The following is a 19,378-nucleotide window of genomic DNA, read 5'->3' on the forward strand; positions in this document are numbered from 1 at the left end:
TTGATTAGTCACCCTACACTCCAGCCCTGACACCCGGGGGCGGAGAAGAATCTGTTCAACAAGTCACTGCTGACTTTCAGTTTATTTTGATTTCTGGCCTCTTGGGATTTCCCTTCATTTCTTGAGTTTAACTGCACATTGAACTCAAGACATCAAGTTATTATCCAGTAATGCTAGCTGTTTGTGGTCAGTTTTCCGGTTACAGATGACCACCATTTTGCCAGCTCACAAAGTAACATTTTCTAACTTTTCATCAGTACCAAAGTGAAGTTGGAGGATAAAAGTCACAGTCAGTTACCCTCTGGATACAGGGTGCTGCAGTGGTTCCCAAAGTTATGTGACTTTCTGCCCCACCAACTGCCCCACAGCTCTCCCTTGCTCTAGGCCCTGTTTCTCCGACCTTGAGAAAGTTCTAGAATTCTCTAGGCAGGCCTAGCTTCCTGTAAGGCCTAGAAGAAAAATTCTCCCCCTCACAACTTGAACTCCCGGAGCGAAGGAACGTTTGGCTGTTTTGTTCACTCCTACACCTTGGGTATCCGGCAAATCGCTGACCTAGATAACTATTTCTTGAAAACATGAACGTCTTGAACACCCAGTTGGCCTGCCCTAACTGGTGTTCCTTCCAATCCAGCCCCATCTCCCTCAGACTTGACAGAAAGTAGTCCAAGTTTCTGGACTTCTGATGTCTCCCTCCTTGTTCTCCATATAGGTGTTTCTATTTTCTATTTCTGTTGGCATTTCAATTGATTCTGCGGCCGATGATAGGAATAATCGCCATCGATCGGGCTAATCCTGTGACTTCAGGACGCCATTTTGATCCCAGCGCCTGGACACATTAAAAGTTTGTTTTTAATTTTAACACATATTTGAGAATGCATACTTATGCCTCTAAGGCACTTTTGGGGTGATGCCTGTCTCTGTGGGTCGGTGGGCCCCTTCGTCTGGGGCCGGTGCCTGGGGCGGAGGGTGGGGGGGAGGGGCACGATGCCGGCCCGCGCGCAACCCCTGCGTGCCCCCCGGCCGGCGCAGTCGTGCCCCGCGAGTCCCCCCGCCCCCCACCATGGGGGACGGCGGCGCGGCCGCCCATTGGCTGACGCGTCTTTCCGACGAGCCCCCTCACCCTGCGCAGGAGCCACGTCCGGCGCTCCGGCCACGCCTCAGTCCCCCTGCGCCCCTCGGTCTCGCCAGCAGCCTCGGCTTCTCCTCGCTTGTCCACCTCTGCTTCCTCTGCCCAGTCAAGCGGGGCGGTGGGTACGAGCAGGCCTAACAGAAGCCCCGGTGCCTGAAGCCAGCCTCAGCTCCTTCTCGAGCCCCTCTGTGGGAACACGGGCTGCCGCCATCATGGTGAGTGGACGAGGCCTGAGGGGGTCCTCAGGGTGGCCGGGGCGCTGAAGGGGGCGGGGAAACGGGAGCCGAGAGCGGGGCCACCCGGCTTTCCTGTACTTGGGCCCGGCCTGAGGGCAAGGGGGAGGCGGTCCAGTACGGCCTACAGGGCGTTGAGGGCTGGCGGAGGGGCAGGAGGCCTGGCTGTGGGAAGGGAGTGCCCGGGGCCCCGCCCAGCACGTGCAAGCCCCGCGGCCATCCCACCACTCAGCCAGGGTGTGGAGGGGCTTCCGGCCTCCGCCGGGGACTGGGGGGCGGGGACCCCGCTCCGCCCCACCCCACCCCACCCCAGAAGCCTCTCTTCCCGCGCTTATTCTGAGGAGCCAGGCGGTGAGGCCTCCGCGAGATGGCGGCGTGCCTGCCGAGCACCGCGTGTCGTGGCCTCAGGCGTGCCTGCGTGCAGATGCGGAAGCCGGGCCCGAGCCACCTCGGGAGGCGGGGCCCCACGGGTCCGGCTCGGGGCTGGGGTCGGGCTTCCTGGCGGGAGTTTGGGGGCATGTCGAGACCTGGAGAGCTCGAGCCCGCGGTGCTCCTGGGGCAGCCTTGTGCCTGCGCGGTGGCAGCAGCGGGGCCGCGGGGCGGAAGCTCACCCGACGCCATCATTTCCCTACGAGGTAGGCGCTGTCCACGCCCCTGAGCGGCCGCAGGTGGGGGAAGTCTAGCAGTTTTTAACCCGGGGAACACTTTTCCCGAAGAGAAACCAGAAACCTTCAACAAAATGTCCCTAGAGTATTACATGCTCTGTTGGGTGACATTTATGTGAGTTTTGTTAAGTGCATTTAGTTGATTTCACCACCTCAGGGGTACAGCTCTGAGAACACTTTTGACCAACCATCAAGTCACAGGTGTATTATATATGTGTAGTTGTCGGTAGTGTAATAACTGTTATCTTCTGTATTTTTAGAGGCAAAGGGAGGAACTTTATATACAATTTATTAGAACATATAAATTTTAAAGTAAAAAATTGTGATTGTATGTAACTAATAATTATGTCATGTACGTATCCATATCAATAATTAATAATCTGAGTTACTGTAATTATTTCCAACTTTGTTCTCTCCTCTTTTTAAAGGAAAAGGGGGGAAATGCTAATAACTTCATTGATTTTTTTCCTGATACAAAACTAATACGTTGGGCTTACCTGGTGGCGCAGTGGTTGAGAGTCCGCCTGCCGATGCAGGGAACACGGATTCGTGCCCCGGTCCGGGAGGATCCCACATGCCGCGGAGTGGCTGGGCCCGTGAGCCATGGCCGCTGAGCCTGCGCGTCCGGAGCCTGTGCTCCGCAACGGGAGAGGCCACAACAGTGAAAGGCCCGCGTACCGCAAAAAAAAAAAAAAAAAAAAGTTAACTCATTGGAAGGTAATCAATGTAAGAAAGTAGAGGTCCATCTTAATCCCAACATTTAACCACTATTGAAGTTTTGATGTACATATGCCCTTACAGATTGTTTTCAAGCATGTATTGCATATATACAGGTACATTTTATTTTATAAAAATTTTACCGTGCTATATAATACTATCTTACAACCTGTATTCTTCACTTAGTGTAGTGGGCCTTATTCCAAAGAGAAATTTAAAATAATTTTGAATATATACTTAGTTATTTTACCAAAAATTATATATTTCTATACTACCATTACTTAATTTTACCAATTCCCTTGTAATGAATAATTTGTTTACGTTAAAACAATACCATAATGAGTATGTTTGTGCAAATGTTTTGGCATGCTTATTCTGTTAATAACTTGAAATAAATTGCCAGGAGTGGAATCACTGGGTGAAAAGGTTATGCCCATTTTATAACGATTTTGAATTATGATACATTTTTCTTAGTAACTCTTGATAAAGCACGTACCAGTATGTATTCCCACTGGTGGTGTGTAGTGTGACCCCTTCTCCACACACTTTCCAATGAAAGGTATTGCAGTTTTTAAAGTTGCCAGTCTAATAACTGGAAAATATTTCACTGTGTTGATGTACTTTTTCTTTTGTTTATCATTAGTGAAGTTGAAGTTTGTCATTAGCTTTTTCCATTTCTTTTTTTTTTAATTCTTAATCCACCTTTCTGTTTGCATATTTATCTTTTCTTGGTGATTTATAACAACTGTATATTAATACATTAGTCATATAGGAAAAAATTTATAGGTGTGATAAGGAGAGACCCTTATTTCTAATTTTAATGTAAATTACTACCATGTTTCACTTTAAGCTTGATGATAGCCTAGATTTAGATCAATAGAAAATAAGATGTTTTTATTTTACTTGGGTTTTTTAAAAATTAAGAAATGGATGCTGTATTTTATCAAATGCTTCTGCAGTGGTGAATTACAGTAACATATTTCCTAAGAATGAACCATCCTTGAATTTACAGTGTAAACTGTTCTTAATTGTATATTTTTTTGTATGCTGCTAGAATTTTGCATCTCAGTGTTGGGGGCAGGGGTGGACCATCTTAACCAGATTTTGCTATTTAGATGGTATTAGTTTTATTAAATGCATTGAGAAATATTCTTCTTTTCTCTGAAAAATTTTTTAAAACATTCGAATTTTCCTTCTCTTCCACTCTCTCTCCTGTCTACCGTTGTTTCTGTCTAGGTGCGCCGCCTCTTAGCACCCCACTTGCCCTCCACACACAAATTACCTGTTTCTTCACAGTTTGAGAAAACTCCCAGTGAAACTGACCCAGGAATTGAGTGCTCTTTCTTTTCTTAAGATTGTCTTTAAAAGTTCATTTCTCTGGGAAGTTAGTCATATCATCAAGATTTCCAAACTTAACTCCTACAGAGCATTCTAATCTGTACTCATATCCCGTTTTTTCAGGACTAATGTGTATTTTTGTATTCTTGCCTTTTCCTTGCTTAGCTTTCCCAGGATTGTTTGTTTATTGTTTGGATTCCCCCTGCCCCCCAGAGTCCATTATTTGATTTACTTAAAGGGTTTTATTCTGATTTTCATTTACTATTTCCTTAATAGAATTTCCTTTTCTCTTTAATAACTACTTCCTTCTGTGGATATGACACTGATGACTGCAAATTATTTCAGTTTGCTTGCATGAAGATATAATAATTGAATAAAATGTCAAAGAGCTGACATCCCAGAAGCTTTAGTAATGATAAAGGTTTTTTTTCCAGCTTTTAGTTATCTTTGTCATTTGGTAATCCAGATATAAAAGGGAATTATTACTGTGAATAGCAGTGACGAGAATTGTGTATATGATGGCCTCCAAGTTCACCCCTACTTAATATTCCAGAATTACTCATTTCAGAACCCATCAACTCACTTGAAGGTATAATTAAGAAAAATAATTATTTCTTTCATTTAATTTACATGCAGTTTATTTTCTACATGCTGTTGGTAGGTAAGATGAATTCTTCACCAAACTTTTTGCTTAAGAATTCATTTGTGAAGTATTTTTAGCAATAGTTTAGAAGTAAGCAAAGGTTGTGTGTGGTTCTGGATTTGTATATATAAGTTATAACTGTATGTAAATACACGCACAGGCAAAGTTTTAAAATCCCTATTGTTCAGGCGTCTTAAAATGGAGTACTTTCCTTACTTTAGCTTTGAGCACCATCTGCTGGCTCAGGATTAGGACGGACATAACGATGCCTTCCTTAAGACATTATGACACTAGTGAAATGATTTGATCAGTTTTATACTTAATACCTCAATTAAGCAGACAGTCAATTTGTACAACCCAACCCAAAACCAAACTTTCTATAATATCTAATGGCTTTTTTCTTTTTCGCAAATTACTGTTTAGTTGTCTCAGACATCCATTTTACTTTTGTAAATAGGATATAAGAATTAGAACTTCCGGGCTTCCCTGGTGGCGCGGTGGTTGAGAGTCTGCCTGCTGATGCAGGGGACATGGGTTCGTGTCCCGGTCCGGGAAGATCCCACGTGCCACGGAGTGGTGGGGCCCGTGAGCCATGGCCACTGAGCCTGCGCGTCGTCCGGAGCCTGTGCTCCGCAATGGGAGAGGCCACAACAGTGAGAGGCCCGTGTACCGCATAAAAAAAGGAATTAGAACTTCCCTCTTCAATTCTGGCAACACTATCACAGGTTTCTCAGCTGTGACCCTGTGCAAATTTGGGGCCAGATAATTCTTTGTTGTGGGAGGCTCTCCTTTGCGTTATACGATGCTCACTGTATCTCTGGCCTCTGCCACCCAGATACCAGGTACACCCCTCAATTGTGACAACCAAAAATGCCCCCGGGCCACAAAATCTTCCCCGGTTGAAAATCAGTATATTATCATAACTCTTTATAATCTGGCACAGTTTTCTGGCCTAATGTTATACCTCTAATTTAAAATACATTTATCCATTGTGGTTCACAGACAGCTAATATTATAAATAGTTTGTCAGATAAAAAAGTATCCAAAGTTCATCCACAAACGAACGGGAAATTGAGAAGGAGAAAAAGTCTATAAGAATTTCAGAACCACTATTTTGTTTTATTCCTGTTTTGGGTTTTTGAATGTGAGCTAATTGAAAGAGATTGGTAAATTGTCTGTCACGAAGGGAAATCTAGTCAAATTTCTCGATAGTTCAAGGTACGTGACTTATGTAATATAGTCCCATTTAGAAAAATAATAAAATTATAAAACATTTAAAAATAGAAAAGCTTTAGAAATAGTTTTTACTTTCTCTGATTTTATTGTCTTGGAATATCACTGTACCATAGTTAAAGGAAAGAATCAGGAACTATTCAAACAAACACTGAATAGCAAGTATGAACACAAATTAATAGAGAAAAGCCCAAACACTCAAATTTGGTAATTTAACAATTTTGATTTCATAGCTAATTAGTACAGCAGCTTGTAGAATCTTAAATTTATCAGTAATTTCTAACACTTAACAAAGTAGGAACTCTACCTGCTTTTCATTATTGTAACTAATTTCTATAAAAATTATTTTGCTTATCTTTTAAAAAAATATGTATCAGTTGGTTTCTTTTGTCCTTGCTTTTGTTTTCCTTTATAAGCTGAAGTGTAATAGCTGTATCTCTCTCTTGCAGCCTTTTGTATTTACTACTTATAATCAATAGGCACTTCATAAATGAATTTCAAATGAGCAGATGTGCCATAAACTAGTTTCCTGAGGTTCCAACTCAAGTTAGTTGTTAATTAATAGAGTATCTACAAAATAAGTACATAAATCATAAAAGCAGGAAAGAAACCTTTCTTTAACCTATTGAAAATCAGATACCAGGATGCTAACCGTATTGGCATACCACTTTATAGTTTACAAAACGAATTCACAGATGTTATCTCACTTCATTCTCAAGTTTTCCAAGAGATAAACAACTGCCAAGTAAGTGATTTATAACTTAGTAAGGTACACAAATGTCTGACTAAATCAATTTTTAGATCTCCTGGCTAAATCAGTTTTTGTTTCCGAAATATGTATTACCAGTAAATTCTGATTCAGAAAAATCTACATTAATCTTAGTGTGGGAAGCCTAACGACAGAGTTCTGACCAGAATTCAGAAAAATAATAAGTTTCTTGTGTGGGTCTCTGAAAATAAAGATGATATCGTTTGTATCTATCAGCCCCTTGTGAAAATTAGAATTATCAGTAGGACTTATTTGGTATTATTCAAGAAGAAAAACATTATTTTAAAGATGCTATGAACACCCTACCATTAGGGAAAAGGATTATAAACCCTTTTTTTTTTAAGCAGGAGCTATGATACGTGAGCAAATGATGTTTTCATGATCCATTTCCAAAGTAAAGCAGGCATACTAACACAAGGAGTGTTAAAATTATAAAGTCCATGTTAGTTTTGGTGAATAGGAAGATGAGGCAAAACAAATTGGTTTAAAACTTTGTTTCCTTTTTGATGCAACTTTTAAAAAAAATTGGTTATCTTTAAAACCATACTTTTGAATAAGGTACTCAGAAAAATGAGAATTTGCTTATTGACATACAACAGGATGATTTTAGTAACTTTACTTTTTACAAAGCTGAACTTTCTAATTACTTAACCGGTTCACGTAGTATTTCACAAACTCAATATAAAATCAGTATTCTGCCACAGCACTGGACCGGGGTAGTGGTGAGTGACACTGGCTTTGAGAAAGTACTATATACCCTTCTGTTAAAATTTCATGATGATCTACTCTGATTACCCTAGACCTTGAGCCTGAACTAAGCTATATTGATGACTAATTTACAATGAAAGTAATTTATATGAAAATATTTTGTATTTTAAAAACATAAATTATATTTCATATCATCCGTCATTTTAGCCTGTATGCCTAGTGGTGATATCTGCTTTCCAAATTACAGTCTGCTGCAGATCCTGACACTCCAAACTCAACCATCTCCAGAGAGGCCAGCACCCAGTCTTCATCAGCTGCCACCAGCCAAGGCTATGTTTTACCAGAAGGCAGAATCATGCCGAACACTGTTTTCGTTGGTGGAATTGATGTTAGGGTATTGTATTCATGTTTCATTTATTTTTAAAAGTATTTTGTGAATAGTGGGATTTGGGCCCTGTTATAAGGCTTTTTTGGGGGATTGTTTTTATGTTTAACCTAATAGGGACTAAAAATATCTTTGACAAAGAACTACAGGTAGTTTGGGGATACATGGAGGAGATACTTCCACATCATCAAATCTTCTTTATAGTATAATTGAAAATTTTGAATGTTGAATTTTTAATCTTGAAGTCAAATTTTTCTTCATAGATGGATGAAACCGAAATTAAAAACTTCTTTGCTAAATATGGTTCAGTAAAAGAAGTGAAGATAATCACGGATCGAAGTGGTGTGTCCAAAGGGTAAGTGAAACATATGTTCAATATAAACTATAATAAATATCTGAACTATAGTATCTATAGAGTTTCAGAAAATAAAATTTCAAATCTGGTATTATAACATTTGTATAAATGTAATTTGTTACTTTGTAATTCCTTTCATGTAGAAGATAAAAGTTTGCTGCCAGCTCTTTTATTTAATCATTTGCCTAGTGTTTGTATTTAAATGTTTCCCATCTTCATTTGTTTCACTTAAGTGGATTAATCAGTTATATTGAAGAATTGTTTTCTTCACACGTTTCACAGTATCTTAAATTTTAACTATCTTACCATAGATAGTAAGTTAAATTCAGGTTCATAGGTATGAATTTTCTGTTCATCTTTGTGCATTCTAATACAGATGACCGTAGGAAAATAAAACAGTAGTATTTATAGAGGATCTATCATGTACGTCTTACAGTTATTCATCTCAGTATATTCTTCATCCTTTATCATTATTACTTCTGTCAGTTATTTCATGGAATAATGAAGTTTCAAACCGTGTACTGTTACGGTAGTGATTTTATACTCATTTATTTGCCTTTCTAGCTATGGATTTGTTTCATTTTATAATGACGTGGATGTGCAGAAGATAGTAGAAGTAAGTAATCTTCTTTTGGGAAAAAATCTCTTAATTACCTTATGGATGCAGTGTTCAGTATTGTTTTGAGTTCTGAATATTTACTTAGTCTTGTATAATGTATAGAAATAAATATACTTTCTGTTTGAAATCCAGACTTAGAATAATCTTACATAACTTGTGAGAACCTGTTTATTTTTGATTGGGCATCCAGCCTCATGATCCAGAGACAGGAAAGATAAGAGAGAGTAAAGGTTTTTGATCAAATTCCACAACACCTCTCAACATTTGATTAGAGTAGTGAAGGTAAGTAAGGTAGCTTCAGGCTGATAAATTTTGATTTGGTATGTCTTTAGCACTGATGTTCTCCGATAGTAGTAATTTTAGAGAACTTGCATGTTTACCAAAGTCTTGGAAGTAAAGATTTAGACATTGATTCTAGTTTTGTTACTGTTTTATTTTCAGTCACAGATAAATTTCCATGGTAAAAAGCTGAAACTGGGCCCTGCAATCAGGAAACAAACTTTATGTGAGTAAAGAAAGGAATTGTTCTCGTTGACATGTATAGCTTTTCAGAGAACTAAAAATAGGCTTTGTTTTCTTTTCTTTAAAAAGGTGCTTATCATGTGCAGCCACGTCCTTTGGTTTTTAATCCTCCTCCTCCACCACAGTTTCAGAGTGTCTGGAGTAATCCACACACGGAAGCTTACATGCAGCCTCCAACCATGATGAGTCCTATTACTCAGTATGTTCAGGTAAGAATTACCTACATTCCTGTTTTTTGTGTGTATTCTGTTAGAAATCTTATACAATGAGATGGGGGCACCTTAAAAATTAAGCCAGTCTCACTTCTTACCCTCTGTGGAATTACGTCAACAATTTCCATAATAAGTGACAGTATTATTCCTGTTTGAATATTTTTGAGTGACGGGACATCTGTTAACTCCTGTTAGAAATCTGTCATTCTTAGTGTTACTTTTTTTTTTTTTGGCGGTATGCGGGCCTCTCCCGTTGCGGAGCACAGGCTCCGGACGCGCAGGCTCAGCGGCCACGGCCCACGGGCCCAGCCGCTCTGCGGCATGTGGGATCTTCCTGGACCAGGGCACGAGCCCGTGTCCCCCGCATCGGCAGGCGGACTCTCAACCACTGCGCCACCAGGGAAGCCCAGTGTTACTTATTATACTAAGCTAAAATCTGTTTCTATATAGTTTGTAAGCCTTTATCTTAGAACTGATGGCTGTAGCCACATAGAATATATCTTTTTTTTTTTCCCAGATAACTCCTAGAATATTTGAAGGCAGCTTTCCTCATCTGTTTGTTTGGTTTGTTCTTTTCTAGGGTCAGCTATTCTTTATTTGCAATGATTTCCAGATGCCTTCTCATATAGATTGTTGATTTCTGGATGTATTATGGTTCTAGAATGGATGAATTTCTGGTGACTTACCTATATTTGTAAACTCTATGAGTTTCTGGCATATAATTTGTCTCATCTTGGTTACTTTAATATTTGAAGTGGGGTTTGGAATACTTACCTCCCATTGATAATATTTATTTTCTTCTTAGTTCAGTTTACTTTCTTCAGTTTAAAAGACATTTTATTTTTAGGAAAAGAAAGAAGCAAAATAATAGTGAAGTAGTTCTGCAGTGTCTCTCATTTGTTTACATTTTCCATCTACCTGAAGTGTAGGATATATCTTTTTATACTTTTCTTACTTAAAACACAGATAGAAGAAAAGCCCTACTTGTTCCTAACATTTACCATGAGGTATTATTACCTATTCTGGTATATTTATGTATGCTACTACCTAGATATTTTCAATCAATAAATACCTTTTGAAAGATATAATACAAAGACATTGTATTGTCTCTTTTCTAGTTTGGGGTAATAAACTGCCCTTAACTTTTAGAAGTGAAATACAGAAAGAGCCAGAAAGTCTGTAGGAGGATCCCACGTTACCCCGAAATACTGTCAAAGGAATACAAAACTGCTTAAAAGTATTTTTACAAAAAAAGAGAACACATGTATTAATACAACTCTAACATGGAAATCTATTCTAATAGAGTCTTATCATGTAAGAAAGAACTTCTGGATGGGAATAAATATACAGATAAGGTAAACTTAGGCTGGCAAAATCAGTCACTCACCTTATTTATCTCTTCCTTCTCCCAGCCCAAAAGACTAACATTTGACAGAGAATACTTATTTCTTCATGAAGCCAGTCACTCAAATAGAATCTTGCATTGTATATGAAAAAACTAAGATTTCTTTATTTTCATATTTTTTTTACATTGGGAATAACATTCCTTCTTTCTGATTTTTAAAAATACATCTCGTTCATTCATTCTTTCTGTAAAATTTATTTTCAGGCTTATCCTCCTTATCCAAGTTCACCAGTTCAGGTTATCACTGGATATCAGCTGCCTGTTTATAATTACCAGGTAATTTAAGAGGGATCAAAATGATTTACATTGGAATATTATTGAGACCTTTATTTATGTAAATTTCCCTAATAGTTTGTCATTTAAAGTAGTTGAGTGTGCTTAAAATTTAAGAAAAAAGTTGGAATTAGTCTAGAATTAGGGCTTCTCTATTACTTAGAAATAAGGGAATGAACTTAGAAGCTTTTGACAGGAATGAGTTTAGGAAGAAGCTTCCTCTTGTACAAGATTTGGTGTCCCCTTCTGTATTTCAACATGTATTCTTCATCTTTTGTGTCAAATAGCTGAAACATCCAGGCTGACTTTTATGAGTTTTTCTAATGGCATAGGTTGAAATAAAATGATTACTCAGTTCTTAAGAGCATTGAATTCCAATTATGTTTGATAGTGTTTATTTTAGCTGGCTGCTACAATAGTAGTTCTCTGAATTTCTGCCCATGGATATGACCATATCTATGGTAATATATTCAAAGAACTGTATGTTTGAGTTTTCCTGTAGACCAACTCCAGAAAATTGAGAAAAAGATGGAGTTTATATATGAAAGTAACAAAGTCCTTAGGTATCAGAAACAGAAAGTACTTTATTCTTCCATTTTGTTTCTTTTATTATAACAAGGTCAAGGAGCCAGCATGACAGATACCTCAACATTGTCTATCTCATATCTTTGTGAAAATGTGAAGGTATATTTAAATAATTATTTCCTTTTTTTCCTAAGATGCCACCACAGTGGCCTGTTGGGGAGCAAAGGAGTTACGTTATTTCTCCGGTAAGGTGAATTAGCGAAACATGTACTTCCTATTTTAGAGTTTTTTACTGTTTAACTATTATATATTTTAAAGTATTTTACTGTTCAACTATTATATATTTCTTGACCTTTTGCAATATCAAGTATACCTAGAAATATTTTAAATGCTCTTTTACATTATGTGTTATGTTTTATTTCTTGACAACCCAAGTATATACTCCCATGGGAGAAACTGTGCTTTTTGTTTCTCAGGTTGTTGTGTGTGTACTTAAGCAATGGCTGCCCTGCATACAACAAGTGCTCAGTTACTTGTTGATAGAATATGTAACCAAGAAAGGTAGTTTTAATAACTATGCTTATTCTAACTCCAGGGATTTAGAATTAGTATTGAATCTGCCTCTAGTTTTCTTGCCATAAAAATTGTGATGAAGAGAAGCAAAAATGTTTTGCTGTCAGTACTGTTATATGTTATATAAGAAAAGGAAAAAAACAAGAGAGGGTGCTACCTCTAAAACACCTGAGCCTTTGTTACCTTCTTTCATCAAGATTGGATATTCGAAGGATATAGTATGAGCTGAAATTCTCAGGCACTAGGAGATTCCCTTCTCATTCCCTTACTATATGTTGGAGTTTCTTTTTCTTAGGGAAATTGTCCTAATTCTGATTGTGTTGACATTTCAAAATAAAAAATTGCCTTATTGCATTTCAACTCTACAGTTTGAAATAGTTTCTGAAATAATGTAATTGAACTTCACAATCCACATTTAGACTTTCAGTGTCAGCTCACCATTTTGAAGAATAGATTTAGAAATGTATCTAATGTACATCTCTTTAATTACACTTTTATCATTTTAAATGTAGACTTATACAGCCGTTAACTACCACTGTAATGAAGTTGATCCAGGAGTTGAAGTTTTGCCAAGTGAATGCTCAGTTCATGAAGCTACTGCATCCTCTGGAAATGGCCCACAAAAGGCAAACATCTAATTTTGCTTATTAATATTTATATTTTTATTGTTTTTCAGGTTTTAATAATGGCCATTTGAGAAGCAAGCATCTTTGCCCAAATTTAAATACGTTACAGAGCTTGAGTCATTGACTAATAACTTTGCAATTTACATAAAAGTTAATGAAATTTTAAGCATCCCCAAACTTTCAGTGTGTATATATAGTTGCTGATTCAGTAGTCCTTCCCTCTGTTCTGTTTTCATTGGGGTTTTTTTGTTATTGTTTTTTAACCATAGTTTAATAAATATTGTATTAACGTGATTTGGTGGAGTGGGTTGTTTTCCTCAAGAATCCTACTCTTCAAAAGAGGAATTAGTATGAATTATATCTACTTTGTCTTTTGCCAATTTAAACATTTATTTAGCTAAATAATAATATACAGTTATTTACAGTATTCTTTCTGTAACATTATATATGGTAGGAGCTCTCAAGAGTGGTGGAGCCACTAGTAATTGAAATATTAAAACAGGCAGAGTTGTTTCTTTTTTATCATTAGAGCAGATCCCTATAATAACAGTGCCCTCACTCTTGAATTCTGTGTTTTCTCGTATGGGTGAGAATATGGAAGTAATTGATGTGATTGGAATGTGCATAATAACATAGGACGATTCCCATTGGAGTATGTGTACTTCGTTCATGTGTTTCTCAGTGGAAAAATGTTGAGAACTACTGAACTGTGGGGTGAAAAAATTCCCAGATTTGTTACACAACTTAAAATTTGAAAAAATATCGAAATAACTTACAGTATAATTATATTACCAAAGTTTAACCTAAATGTTTTTTGAAATGTTGACGTTCACTGTTTTTTATCTAACAGGAAAAATTAAAGAGGCTTAAGCAAGTATCTTAGGGCTTGACTAATTGAGCTTTTTAAATCAGTACTCTATCACTAAGTTTCTGAAATAATTCTTAAATTTGGTACAAAAGTTACACACTAAGTGACATGTGGCACGTATTACAAAATTACCTGAGAATTCTTTAGAAATAAGTGTATGTGTTCATTAAACTTTTTCAAAAAGTTTGTTCCCAGTGAGTAAAAGGAGGAATAGTCTTTACCGAAAACTTCTGTGTTTCAGAAATCTGTGGACCGAAGCATACAGACAGTGGTATCTTGTCTGTTTAATCCAGAGAACAGATTGAGAAGCTCCTTTGTTACTCAAGAAGAGTACTTCAAGGTATGAAAGGAATAGTGTACAGGATAAAAAGCACACTTGTCAGCCATAAAGTATCTTTTTTCTGTGGTATATATATTTTGACACTACATAGAGCATATATCAGTAATTGAACTGTTAGCTTTTGACTGTAACCCAGTAAATCTGTGAGTGAGTTTTAAGTGGCAGTGTATTCTAGCTGCTCAAATCTTGATATAGTGTAGTTTGCCCTTAGGGAAGATAATCTTTAGCAGAAGCCTATACTGTAATTGATAGGGTTCATGAGACTTGAATGAGAATATTGGCTTGACCAAATAGGAAAAGAGAAAATTTTAGAAAGAGAAAGCAAAACTTAAGAGTACGTAGATATTGGACTAAAGAGAAGAAAAGAAATTGATCACTCAGATGATGCTTGAACCAACAGTGTTTTGGGGGGGAGAAAAGAGGTAAAATGAAGTAGTAAAAAGAGCTGAGTAGAAAGAAATGGAAGTTGATTCAGAGTTGGTGAAGTGGAGAAGAATATGGGTGTTTGAATTTAAGAAAGTTCTGGTTTCTGATCCTGGTTCTGTCACCTTGGACAAATCATTTAAATCTTATTAAGGCTCCAGTTTTTACAAGTCTGAAATGAGTCTCTGAGATCCCTTTAAGTTGTGAGTCTCTGAATATGGAAAGGAACCGGTCGCTTCAGTGGGGGAAGAATACTGTGCTTTTTAAGTAAAGGGAAGGTTTTTGTTGTTTTTTGTAACAGGTTTATTGAGATAACGATTTTCATACCCCACAGTTCACCCATTTAAAGTGTGCAATTCAGTACTTTTTAGAATATTAACAGAGTTGTGCAACCATAACGACAATCAATTTTAGAATATTTTAATCACCCCCAAAATAAAGCCCCTGCCCATTAGCAGTCACTCTCCCCCAAACTCTCTAGCCTTAGGCAACCACTAACCTCCTTTCTTTAAGAATTTGCCTATTCTGGATATTTCATATAAGTAGTATAATATGTGACCTTTTGTGAGTGACTTTCACTTAGCGAAATGTTTTCAAGGTTCATCAGTGTTACAGCATGTATCAGGACTTCATTCCTTTTTATTTATGGATCTGCCACTTTGCGTTTATCCATTCATCATTTATTTGATAGACATTTGGGTTGTTTCCACTTTTGGGCTCTGATGAGTAACGCTGTGAACATTCGTGTACAAGTTATTGTGTGGATATACGTTTTTATTTCTCTTGGGTATATATCTAAGAATGGAACTGCTGAATCACATAGTAACTGTTTAACTTTCCAAGGAGCTGCCAGAATTTTTCTAAAATGCACCATTTTGGAACCATTTGTAAGCCATTGCTTTGTATCTTAAAACAGGGAAAGGAGAATAGCTTTTTCCATCTATGAATGGAAATTGGATAAAGCTTAAAGTGTTTTTAAAAGGAATACTTAGGCGTTCCTTTAATGCAGAAGGCTAGAGCTGTAGCAGAGTTAAGTTCTTAACCCCCTTCTCACTGGGGAGTAAACCCATTCATTTAAAGTTGATCTTTGTTCTGTTGTTTCGTTCTGCATAGGACAATTTAAAAGGAAAGAACTGGGAGCTGTAGGACAGCTTACTTTTGCCCAAGGTTCTGCAGGTTAAATAGGTAGTACTAAAGGATTTGTTTGCAAAGCAGAAAATCTTTAACCAGCAAGTCTTTAAACTTGAATTTTTACCTGGTATTAAAAGTTTCTCTTTGAACCTTCCAAAATTTTCTGCTTCTCTGAGCTAAGAGTGAGAAGTTGTGTAGCATATCTAGATCTACTTTGATTAGCTAAATGTTGTTATTGTTGTTTTAATTGAATTAGAATGCACTGAGGCGGGATATACACTGTTGCCATGATAAATTCCAGCTCCTTCATAATCTTTCATATCCTGCCTGATCTCTGAAGATACTTGAGTTTGTGACCAGTTTTCTGGGCTTTAACCTAAATAGAATATTACCCTGTTAACAGATTACATAATTTCCAGAAGTCACCCTTCTTTATGTGACAATGGAATTTAATCCCTAGGAACAGGGCACAGTTAAGCTAAAAGTGTAGAGAAGAAATACTATTATTATGTTATTGCTGGTTTACTCAGCTCCATTCCTCTTTGTAAGGCCTCATTTCTTCTATCTGCACATCTGCAAGCAACATAAAGTGAAAGGAAATTTTTGCATATATTTTTATTTTTCTATTCATTTCCTAAAAAATTATATATCGGGCTTTCCTGATGGCGCAGTGGTTGAGAGTCCGCCTGCCGATGCAGGGGACACGGGTTTGTGCCCCAGTCTGGGAAGATCCCCACGTGCCGCGGAGCGGCTGGGCCCGTGAGCCACGGCTGCTGAGCCTGCGCGTCCGGAGCCTGCGCGTCTGGAGCCTGTGCTCCGCAACAGGCGAGGCCACAACAGTGAGAGGCCCACGTACCGCAAAAAAAAAAAAAAAAAAAAAAATTATATATCTTCATTACAGGTTAAGAATATGCCTTTAAATATGCCAAAACTTCTATCTTTTAACCTGAAAGCATAGGGTTTCAGATTGAAGTGGATTACTCTTCTCGAGCCATGATTTCTGTCAGATGTATTTTAGTAAAAATAGGACTTTTAAAAATCTCATGTGCTTTTCACCAGCTGTCTTTTTGGGACATCACTGCCAAATCATGAGTTAATGTACATAAAAGGGTATTGATTCTAAGTCCTCTTTTTCTGAGTTACTGATACTTCTTTTTTAACTAAACTGTTGAATAAAACTGGTCATTGGTACATTGGTTATCGCAAAGTTCAGGAATGCTTCCCCAAAAGGATCACTTTTCTTTCATTATTTATAGCGTTTAAACCCAAAATAAATGCTTTTTTAAGTACAATATTTTTCAACTGTCTTAGGTGATAATGGTAATAGGAATTTTCAGTGAAGTAAAATGGAGTATTCTGTCTTTTCTAGGATAAACGAGTTCATCACTTCAGAAGAAGTCGGGCAGTGCTTAAGTCTGTTTGATCCTCTGCTAACTTTCTAGTCTCACAGGAAGTTGGAGGTTTTGAGTAGTAAGAAGAGACTGAAAGTTTTTCCCACTATTTTAGAGATTTAATTCTGAATTTTGATAAATCACACTTAGACTTTCTATACAAGTTATATTAGATTGCCTAGTTTTATTTTACATTAGAACTGTTTTTCATTAGACATTTACTTAGAAACTGGTTTTGTGTTGAATATATGGTTAAAAGTAAAAAAAAAATTGAGACTGAAAGGAATAACTTTAAGATTTATCTGTAAGGATTTTTTTAATTGACATTTTAAGAGTTTAAAAGCAAATGCTGATTTCCAGAAAAATTGTTTTAGAAAACCTATTTTGAAAGGTCAGAATTTTGATTAACTACAAGCACTTCACTTCTCCAACAAGTACCTATGAACAGTACAGTATCTACAATATTGTGCTTTTATGATTTGTCTAGAAATTTACCACAAAAGCAGAGTTTTTAAAACTGCATTTTTAATCAGTGGAACTCAGTATATAGTTGGCTTTATTGAAGTTTTCCTTATCTAAACCCAGTGAAACAGATTCTAAACAAATAGTCCAATCAGTGGGTCTTACATTTATTAGTTCAAAATATTTAATCTTATCTAGAATCCACACATAGAGGTATCTGATTGGGATGGTAACTAGGATAACTAAAATTCTGGGCCTAATTTTTTTTTTTAAAGAATCCAAAACAAACTAAACTTTACTAGGTACATAAGCTTCTCAGTGAGTTACCATTCTCCTTTTTTTCTTTTACTTTTTTTTTCCTTGAAATGATAAATTCAATGGCTGTGTCTTAAATTGTGCAAAATGTTGGTATTAAAGAAGGCTGAAACTTTTTTTATGTCACTTAAAAGTTAATCAGAGTATCTGAAAGGAATAGATTTTATGAAAAACATTAAAATATTAGTTATTTGTTAAAGAACAGGTCGATTTTTATTTTTGTTTTTTAGCTTATTATATTTTCTTTTTTAAAGTAAAATATGTCCAGGAGAATCGAATTAGTTTTGGCGTTTCTAAACCACAAAAGTTGTTGAGTAATACGCATAGCCCAAAAATATACTAGCGTTGTGTTAACAATCCATTTTTAGATTAGCTAGGCTCCTGGTTAGACATTGTAAATCGTGACAAACAACTAGAGATCCAGAGCCCCTTTGCTCTACCCACAGTCTTGCTTTTCCAGTCTGTAGCACCATTCTTCCAGGAGGTTTGCTTTTAGAATAGGTGATGTAAAGTAGAGAAGTAACAATATAAGCAGTATGTGGGCTAATAAGCCTTGGAAGGGTAGCAATGGGATAATACCTTTCTAAGGGAAACACTTGTATCAGCATCATTTGACCTGCCGTGGACATGAGTTTAAAGTGGCTTACTGGCTTTTCTTTCATTGGCCTGCCCCTTCACTAAAACATGGAAACTCCATTTATCCTTATCCTAATGAAGCTTCCATGGGCCATATCATCAGTGCCCATTGTTTTATAATCCCTAATAATTTTCATTCTGAATCTGAAGGGAGGAGTCTTTTAACTTGAGGGTCCCCAAGAGAGCTTTCTTAGGCCTCAAAATTTGAAAGTGCCCTGAAATTTGTTCTTTTTAAAATTCTTTGTACTTTTTTTTGTGTGTGCTATAACATTCTTACACATATTATTCTGTGATTAAATCTCCAGGTTACTGTAAATGATACCTATATTCTAAAGAGCCAATTCTGATTATCCCAATATGACCTTAAGAAAAGGAAGGAAATAAATTTTTGTCTGCTGTTTTGTTGGACTGAAGTATTTAAAAGAGTGAGGTAGAAAGAAGAGACAAAATCCTGAACCTTTCAAAATGGAAAATTAATTTTAAACTTAAAAGTGTGTTCCTATTACCTATGCTCATACTGTCTTTGCATAAATGAATAAATAGAAATAAAACCTTTTTTCAAAAGCGTTTTAACCTGCTTACTTATGTTATCTTAAGAAAATGGTGGGGATTTGGGTGGGTAGTATGTGACAAGATTTAGATCCTTGAAATTCAGGAGTGTAAATATTGTTCAGTTTCTTAATCTAGCCGAGTTCGTTTATAAAAGCACATTTTGGTACATTGTATTTTTGCTGCTCTCTCATGAAATTAAGAGATTTTCATGAGAAAATAATTTCTCTTAGTTGAGTTGGAGATAGTTAACAGTGGGTTCCAGTGCAGTGCATCAGCAGAGCAGTGCCTAGTAGGAATGCTGGAGAGTCAGGTATATGACTGCAGTCCCAT

The 19,378-nt window shown here is 37.1% G+C and overlaps 1 protein-coding gene across 2 annotated transcripts; it reads left to right on the plus strand.

The window, feature by feature from the left end:
* The first annotated feature begins 1,226 nt into the window (after positions 1-1,226).
* DAZL (deleted in azoospermia like) lies at positions 1,227-19,046 on the plus strand. Of its 2 annotated transcripts, XM_027086484.1 has the most exons (12): positions 1,227-1,344; positions 7,683-7,829; positions 8,084-8,175; positions 8,740-8,791; positions 9,236-9,299; positions 9,386-9,525; positions 11,138-11,209; positions 11,926-11,976; positions 12,817-12,930; positions 14,040-14,138; positions 17,062-17,162; positions 18,802-19,046. In XM_027086484.1, the coding sequence occupies exons 1-11, from the start codon at positions 1,342-1,344 to the stop codon at positions 17,113-17,115; spliced, it is 888 nt and encodes a 295-aa protein (XP_026942285.1). In that variant the 5' UTR covers positions 1,227-1,341; the 3' UTR covers positions 17,116-17,162; positions 18,802-19,046. The 2 variants fall into 2 exon arrangements, with proteins under 2 accessions (XP_026942285.1, XP_026942284.1); XM_027086483.1 differs by having other exon boundaries at positions 17,062-19,046.
* The last annotated feature ends 332 nt before the right edge of the window (positions 19,047-19,378 follow it).

This window comes from Aethalodelphis obliquidens, unplaced genomic scaffold (genome assembly GCF_003676395.1).
Source record: "Aethalodelphis obliquidens isolate GAN/ISIS:26980383/991018 unplaced genomic scaffold, ASM367639v1 scaffold56, whole genome shotgun sequence".
NCBI classification, from domain to species: Eukaryota; Metazoa; Chordata; class Mammalia; order Artiodactyla; family Delphinidae; genus Aethalodelphis; species Aethalodelphis obliquidens.

Excerpts from the sequence above, each read along its gene's own strand:
- DAZL (XM_027086483.1), top strand. Across the intron at positions 9,300-9,385 it reads AATCAGGAAACAAACTTTAT|GTGCTTATCATGTGCAGCCA; the intron begins GTGAGTAAAGAA and ends TTCTTTAAAAAG. Across the intron at positions 14,139-17,061 it reads CTCAAGAAGAGTACTTCAAG|GATAAACGAGTTCATCACTT; the intron begins GTATGAAAGGAA and ends TGTCTTTTCTAG.